Source organism: Orbilia oligospora (assembly GCF_000225545.1).
Source record: "Orbilia oligospora ATCC 24927 unplaced genomic scaffold scaffold00079, whole genome shotgun sequence".
Lineage (NCBI taxonomy): Eukaryota > Fungi > Ascomycota > Orbiliomycetes > Orbiliales > Orbiliaceae > Orbilia > Orbilia oligospora.
In genome coordinates this window covers 903,247-911,888 of record NW_011645636.1, presented here as the reverse complement: position 1 = coordinate 911,888, position 8,642 = coordinate 903,247, and the positions used below count along the sequence as shown (strand labels likewise).

Sequence of the window (8,642 nt, the reverse complement as noted above, 5' to 3'; positions counted from 1 at the left end):
CACAGAGCAAATTTGCACAATGAAGTTGGCCAGCCTTCAGCTCAACTTTTCTTTCCGTTTCCCAACGGTATCGGCTGGTAAAATCGTAATTAACTATCATGTGCGTGAGTTCTAATGCAGCCATGGAGGTGTGGTTTTTTTTTTTTTTTTCAGTCAGTCAAGCATATCGCTTGTTTCCTCAAAAAGTTTGTCAAGGGGGGTGGAGCACGATCCAAAGTAGCCACCGCCAGCAGAGAGGGAGGTCAGCACCTGTCATGCATTCACCTTTTTCACCTTGAGTAAACGGACCTGAAGGACTCTGAAGTCTAGTCGACATACACTGAGTCCCCAAAATTCGAGGCTAGTAAACATGTTTTGGCCTGGGCACCTAAAGTCTAAAAGTCGATTTTTGACTAACATCAAATTAAACGTAGATGCCCTGAGGCTCCCATGTTTAAATATAAACCCATATGATAAAACACGCCTGAAATTCGAATTTTGGCTGGTCAATGCTGTTTAAGCACAAACCTCTAACATGGCTCCAAGACAGTCCATAGATCTGATTTACCCATCGCGCGATTGTTTCTATAGACGCAGGCAGCTAGTTACCGGCAATAAAACGTGGGACGGCATACGAACGGGGAGCTCACGGCTGAAGAGGGCATTATCTAGGGAAGGAGCTGGAGCTAGGCAATAATGTGGTCAGATGGCAATTTGGTATATACACAGTACTCGAGCTCGCTTGTACTGGCCATTCGGGAGGCTTCAGGCTGATAGGGAAAACCTTTATCGAGTTAGAACGAATATGATGCCGGCGAGTAGGCAGAGGTGATTTCGCCATCCACTGCTTCGTCCCAATTGAGATAAGTGATAGGATGGCTATTACGGTGCATGACGTCTAGGCCGGCTTTCTCGTGAGTTCTACGCCAACGGTCAATATTATGATATTCACACCCTCAGAAAAATGTTTCACTAATAATGTGATAGCAATCTTGGGGTTTTCCGATCCGCGATAGGTATGGTATATTCATTTTTAAGAATTCGTTATTGATAAAGAACATTGAATCTTTCATTTAATATTTCTGAACGCGGTAATAATAGGTCAGATGCAGACATATTTTGATACAGGCGCACGGTCTGGGTCTACAGCTAATTCATAGCTGAGATGTTTGGTGGTCAAGGCTGTGGAAGTTTTCCATGAAGTACGTAGCGAGTACGCCCAAGCTTTCTTGACGTCTCCAAAAGACGTCCGAACATCATTTAAGCCTGCACCGTTGTCTGAACCATGTTAATTTCTCTCAAACAAAGGCCTTCTTTTGTAGTAAATGTTTCAGCCTTTCGATCGAAACGTGAATCCCGTATATAGCCCCAAAGAGTCAAATGTGGCCGAGATTTTCAACCACGTGCCCCAGGATTTAATTCGTCTGCACAGACGGGAATCCGGCTAATATCAACTTACTGCAGCCCGCGGCCTGCATGGACGGCAGAGCGTAAACTCCATAGATTTTCCATAAGACTCTCGAAGCCAGCATGATCGCGCGATTTTGTCGTATATCCACATATTTGAAACATGCCTGTAAATGTATGTCAACGCCCACTCAAGATCCATTGTTGCAATGTGGATTACCATAGATGTATACAGGTACATAGTACATACACACATACATACTTGCTAATGCACTGCCTTCCTTATTCTACTAACACTCGGTTGTGGAAACATGCTTTTGGACCACTATCGATAGACGATCTTTAAATTAAGAAACCGGTTGGCGTCCCGCATCGTATTTCTCTATCAATTCCCCCGTTTGTGATTAGAATCGACAGTGGTTCGCCGGTGGCAACCCTTGACCAACGCCTTATTCCCAACCTGGCAGTTGTCGAATGTATCAGAATATCTGCCATGTGCGCCTCTGCTTCAGGTTCTCAGGAATACATCTGCGACAGCCGAATTATGCGAGATTATGGTTTTTTGATTCTTCATAAAAGGAATCCTGCTGGGCAGTTCGTTGACACCCGAAGGTATCAGAGTTTAATAATATCCTTAACTATTCGGATAACCTTTCTCGAACTGGAACAAGTATGCAAGCCCGACGTATGCCGGTGATAATATTGCGACAGACTTCAATTGCTCAAGCCAGCTTCGCCCGTGTTTTTGATGCCTGGCCGTTATTAGTGCTACAATTGGGCTTTTTAGAACCGTCGCTTTGTCTTCTCGGATCAGTCAAGTTATACATGCCGGTTGCTATAGATCATTGTTTTTTTCTTCCTATTTTTATCTTTAAAAGAACGCTGAAACGATGCTTGATCACTGACCGAAGGAATTTATATGAGCCGCACAAGGTGTAACTTGAGGCTTCGCGAACCCTTTTTCCGTTTAGTCACTGGATTCAACCTGCCACCCTAAGAAAGAAAAAAAAGTCGAACCTTTAATTTTAAAAAGTCACCGATTTCGGTCTGCTCCGCCGCTTTTGATCAGCGACCGACATTGCATTCTCTGCAATAACGAAGCTTACAGCGTCATGTAATGATACTTTGTCAATTAAGATCACGAGAGTTGGTAGTTTTAAACCCCCTTTTTTTTTGCAGCGGCAATCCAATTCCCTGTCCTCGATTATAATAAACATGTTTATCATGGGTAATAGTATCGTAGGCAGAATTCCCCGACCAAAACGGGTTCACGAAAACTCCGAAATTAAATTTCCCAACCCACGCAAACTTTAGAACCTTGCACCCTTTCCCGTGTTTACGAGATATCTTCAATTGATTTTTGGGGGGAGCTCACGGGGCACGGAAAGCTCCACTCCCTCCCCAGAGGACAGAATTGATTTTTTTTGAACTATTGTTCGCATTATCAACGAGCGACAGTTTTGTAATCTGTAACAAGCGCCAAGGGGGCCGGCCTTGCATGTAAACGACTATTACGTTTCAGAATCACACTTCGTCAGGACAACAACCACAGTGGGGTCTATTGATCTATGTAATTCTCAATACTTTCATCATTGTGGCGGACGTTTAACATAACGGAACATTTTCTTTTAAACGTTTTATCTCCACAAAATGTGGAAATTCTCATGGGGTTATCTCGTCATGAATGACAATCGATCTAGAATTCATGCCCAACCTCACGGATTGGACGCTGGACTTCCTACACTTATTGAATGTGAAACGTGAATACCAAAAAACTAACATGCCTATTCCTCGGCGGAACGAGCATTAAAGACCTATTAATCGACTAAGCTAGTATTCAAAAAAATCTTGACTTACAAACCAGAGAGTCCTTGTTCGGTAACAAGTCGGAGTTTCCTCGTTCGTAAAGTCTCCTTGCGTTGCCTCACTCAGTTTACAACCATCATCCATGTAGAAGTCCCATGATAGTTTTAATCAACCTGTGACTTCTAACAGAATAGTCCAGTCATATAAGCTTCGGTACCGAATGCATGGCTTGCCAACCTTCTTTTTGGCCACCGACCCCACTTCTTCCAAGCCCCCTAAACGTCAAGTGTATCATGTTTCTTCGGCTGGGCGTTTGAAACATCCAAAAGGCTTTTTTTCAATATCTTCGACAAGAAATAATCGAGCCGCTTTAGTTATCGTGTATCAACGGTGTTATTTTTCTACGATTGGTCGAATATTCGCATCGTTGGGCAAAAACGGCCGAGTTCTAGCCACAATACACCCCACATGCATGGCTCTCCCTGGTGAAGTTCCAACGGCTCATGGTGCTTGTCAACTAGTCTGTACAACGTAGGCGCGCCGTTTTGATTAAATTAAAACTAAAGGGTGACATTATACATTCGTCTTGCCGTGATAATGCCCATTGTTAACGGCTATTGGGTACTTTGTTCTACAAACCCGTCCACTCGTTCATGCAGGAAGCGCTTAAGTGATAAACATCGTTAATCGACGAATTGCCTTCTAAAGAGCCTTTGCAGGCCTGGTCTACGTATCTGAACGGGGTTCTTATCTGGTGGTTTCTATGGGGAGTCGACCAATAGAAGGTACCCCGCATATGGAGACAGACTGTGGAAGATACTAGAGGTACATACGTGTCGACATATCTATGCTCGCGCCCGGTATATCGATCCTCCTCCTCAGCGCGCGTTTCTAGCTTTTAGTCTTTTGAACGTCAATCTATTTAGGCGAGCGCTGCCAGTTTCAAAAATATTAATATTTGATCACCTGCTATGGTAAAACCGGGCAATCGACGATGTTTCCCCAGGGCACAAGGCAACCAAAAAGATCTAAGAACCGTGGAGAGACCTTTTTGCGAGATGCCAGTCATTCTCATAAATCTGTAACATCTCGCTTGAACTCCAGAAAAGACTATCATGAAACCTCGCTTTTCCAGGGAAGGAACAAAAATACTAGGGCCAACGAACGAGCGGGGACGTTAGAAAACTCCTATTATACCGACATTCGGGGAAATATTCGTAACGGGAAGAAATAAAATCATTGCGACTTGGACTGTGGAGAATCCGGCGTGCAGAGAGAAAGGGAAAAAAAGCTTGGACAACGAAGCATAAAAATCTTGAAACACCAAAGCTACCCACTCGTATCCCGCCCTCAACAGAAGTTCTTGAAACAAACCCAAGATAGGTCAATGCCGTGTCTCAACCGTCCCTATTAAGGTTGAATCGCGGTTGAGGCATTTCCTCTTTCGTGAGGGAACTCCGTCCGCAAGACCAAGAATCTTTTGAGTTTCCAGTTTCTATTCGGCGTAAGCTCTCCCGGCCCAGCTTTTCGGATTTAGCCTTTTGCAAAAGGGTCTTCTTTGTAATGCTGACACCTTCGAGACCCATTATCCGCCTCGACCTCAGGTTCGTTTCAGACATCTTATGTTTTAGATGTATTCCATAGATAGCAGCAATGTTCTCGTTGCCACGTCCTTCTGAGGAATCCATACATAGCAAGCCATTTGAGTCTTTACTAGAAGGTAGACTCATGACGTTGCATTCTTTGTATATGATACACATATGGTAACGAACATCTTAGCCAGCTTCGCCAATACTCGGAAGCTAGGCCCACCCCATCAGGAATAGATTGACCGCTTGAAGGGTCGCTCTGGACGGGTTCGCTTGTGTCCGATCAGATATGATCCAACTAAGGCGTTGACGAATCATGCCTTTATCCACCTGCTGATTCGAGTTTGCAGATTTGGGTGTGAGACGACCTTGGTAGAGATATATGAATATTAGCTATACAGTTCTAGAATACCAGAAAGGGGGGTGTGTTACAGAAAGAAGGGATCTTGTGCAACATACCATGATCATCAAATAGCTGACATATTAATGCAAGCGTGATACCAACCGACACGTTGTTCCCCGTTTGGCACGCAATGATAAGCGGTCGTGATGAGTCCGACGTAAGAAGCTCCCCCGCCCAACCCACCACTTCCACAAGTTTGGTTCGAAGCTGCTTGCTTCCTACCTTATTTGGAGGAATATACGTTCGATATTCAGGGCACCAACTTTTGTTGGCTTCTGCACGTCCTTCCAGAAACACACCGGATTCGTAACAAACTATAGCTGCTGCGACGGGTGTTTGAGCTTTCCTCAAAGCTTCGTATGTTACAAGATCGCATATCGCAAGTTTCTTGTGAACTTTGCTGAGGATAGATAGTCCCGTGAGATCGGTGGCGGGTGGGTTATTGCTATTGCTTCCCCCGGATTTGACAATTTCGTCGATAAGTTCCGGTAACTCAGCTTCTGGGGTCTGCAGCAACCTTTCTCGATTTCCCCAGTAGGTAACTGGTAGTAATCCTCTAGCCCACCCTTCATGATCATCCCCTGCACCTTGTATATATACGAAATTCTGCCCGAGCGCTCCCGAATCTCTTGGTTGTAACTCTTCTTTGAGATACCTGGATGCTGATAAGAGATAAACAGGGTTATATTCTTCCCCGATATATTTTATATCTGCAACATCTGTTTCCCGAGTAATCCAAACCGGTTTCATGGGTTTTCGTAACTGCGCTGCAAGCTTCTGCGTGTCGAGCTGCAGCTCTCGCAATTGTTTCGAAAACCCATCAATCAACTTTGAGATCTGTGCCCTTTCTGACGCGGAAACAGCGTTCTCTGGTAACTCGACTTTTGCGCCTTCCTCGGAGCTACCAGGGAAAAGCACGGAGTTCATAACTGCACACCAGATTGGAACAGTTTTACTCAGTGCGTCGGGAATAGATTTTCCTCTCCTTGTGCTGTCGACGATTATACAACCTCTGTTTTGTCCAATAAGCTCCAGAATCCCGAGATTTAGTCTTCTCAGACTAAAACTCCAACATCCAAAATGTCCGTCTGTGGATTTGAAGTAGCATGATCCTGCTTTCTGAGACGGCGGGACATACCAGCTTCCACATCGTTCATTCGCTACTATGGGAAGCCCTAGTGTCGAAGCAACAGATTGAACAAAGAGAGAATCCGAGTTAATAGAATGCAAACGATTTGAGATCGATAAGCGTGTGAATTTGCGGATTGTATTTGCGATCGAATTTATAGAAGGGTTAAAGAAATCATCCGAAATTTCTTCGGGCTGTAAATCTTGAATAGAGTTTACGTCCGTCTCTTCTTGGGAAGTTGAACCATGCTTTAAGGAATCGGTCTCTACGTCGTTGGCACCGGATTCCGGCAGGTTTGTTGGATTTTCCTCGTCGCTGTCATATTCAGAGGAAGAATCTTCGGCGGGTCTGCGAAAGAACGACATCCTTGTTGTATTTCCTGGAATTATGGTTCCACAAGAGGCTTAATCCGGCTTGTGAAAGGACTTCAGGTATTGGTCGAGTTCGTTTATGTCTCCAGGCTCTTTCAGTGTAACTAGCTTTACCAGAATTGAGATTCCTTGACTTTTTGATTGATGAAAGCCGTCTTTCGTTCGATTAACTAGTTAACCGGCGCGGCTACTATGCTTGTAGGTAAATGTAAAGAATATGTTCAAAAGCAAAGGAAAGTAACTAACGGTTAAAGAAATTATAAGCTTTTTAGTCAGGACTGTTGTATTTCTTAATTTATGGCGTTGGAGAAAGATCGGCTTTTGAGAAAAGAAAAGATCTGCGGGACCATCGTTGTGCCACCAACACAAAGAAAAGAGTTGAAAGATCGCCCATGCCTTTTCACCATCGACAACATTGCACCAAATCTATTCATCGTGATTGTGAGGTCAATATTTGACCAAATGAGCTAGTTTTGGGATCAATCGAACGGCGAAGATGATATCTACATTTAGTGAACTATGCTTGAGGACGGCTAGAATTTTGAAAATGAAAATAATCACGTGCATCGAAGGTGGAAATACCACACCAAATTAATCGCTTTTGTGTTGTGGGTTGGTCTCGTATTGTGGGTCATTAGCTGTTCTTTTTGCTGATATATGCAATAATGAAATTGAATTGTCACGGTAGAAACCGACGATGAGTTAGAGCTCATGTGTGAATATAATCCTTTTTTCTGGACAATAGGAGAAAAAACATGCACCCATTTAATATATTCCTCAAAAATACCATTGTTTTTTTTGTCTCACACCCAGCCCCATCCAGGAGAACTCTAGGGTGACACCTATGTTTTTAAGATTATATTTCTTACATATTCGTTCATTTGGTTACCCAGTTCTCTTTATATTATTATATTCATTCCCATTCGTGTCCGCTACTTGGGGATGTATTGTTAACGGCTGCTAAGCCGCTTAGGCTATACGTCAGACTAGTCATTGGATAATTGATATGTCGAGGATCTATACCCCCAAACTAAGCTTTTGTACAATGTATACAACAAGGTCTCCGAGCCTGTTCAATACGTTTTTGGGACATCTTCGTTGATATTTATGTCGTTGGTGTCATTGAACAGACTCTAATTGTATTTGAATGTTAAATTGGTAAATTCCGACATCTTAGGGTCCTTCTAATAGTTTTAACCGACGATATACTACTAATACGATGATCGATCATACAAACCGACGCCGCCATCTAGTACTCACTTGTTATTCCTTGGTTCTGGGATTATCGCGGCAATATATATTTATTCGACATCCAAAAAATCCTATTGTTTGTTTCTTGGGATCTCCTAGAAGTGTTCTGGATCATATAATGGGATGTAGCTACCGTTGAATGATTGTGCATATCCATATGTTCTGTTCCGGAATGCAAGGGGCTAGTTCCATTGTATAATATTATATATACGCCAATGTTGCTAAACGGTAAGATCGTCGAGGATGTAAGATTAATGCAAAAAGTTCATAACCTTGAGGTTTTATGGTAGCGATGCATTTGAGGGTAGCGACGGGTTGAAGTAGATTAGGGCTGGGGTTGTACCATGAAGTTAGGAAAAACGTCAATGATATGTATGGAGGGCTCATAAACATGTTGATATGGCCCCGCCGTTTGCACAACTAGTGTATCAGTATTAATATATTATGCGCCATTTTGCCCATGGGAGGTAGGTTTTATCGACGGAATGAATTTTCGGGCGACATCGGCAGGGATAGTTTTAAAGGGGGGCCTGGAAAAGTACCATGATGTCTGGGAAAGAGACCACATGATGTCAGTGTTTATTCGAAGAGTCGGAATATTCATAAATAGGTTGTCAGTGTGATATTGAGAAGTTCATGACCAGCCCTAATATTCTCGTATTGAATACCATGGTATCTTCGATGGTTCACCGCACCTTCTTTGAAGG

General features: G+C 43.4%; 2 protein-coding genes across 2 annotated transcripts; both read right to left on the bottom strand.

Moving 5' to 3' along the window:
* Positions 1-4,589: 4,589 nt before the first annotated feature.
* Positions 4,590-4,922, bottom strand: AOL_s00079g293 (uncharacterized protein; the record flags this gene model as incomplete). The annotated part of the gene is made up of 1 exon (XM_011124168.1): positions 4,590-4,922. One exon carries the CDS (start codon positions 4,920-4,922, stop codon positions 4,590-4,592), a length of 333 nt encoding a protein of 110 aa, XP_011122470.1.
* A 72-nt stretch (positions 4,923-4,994) lies between these two features.
* On the bottom strand, positions 4,995-6,678 carry AOL_s00079g292 (uncharacterized protein; the record flags this gene model as incomplete). Its single annotated transcript, XM_011124167.1, has 2 exons — positions 4,995-5,149; positions 5,241-6,678. 2 exons carry the CDS (start codon positions 6,676-6,678, stop codon positions 4,995-4,997), a joined length of 1,593 nt encoding a protein of 530 aa, XP_011122469.1.
* Between the last annotated feature and the right edge of the window lie 1,964 nt (positions 6,679-8,642).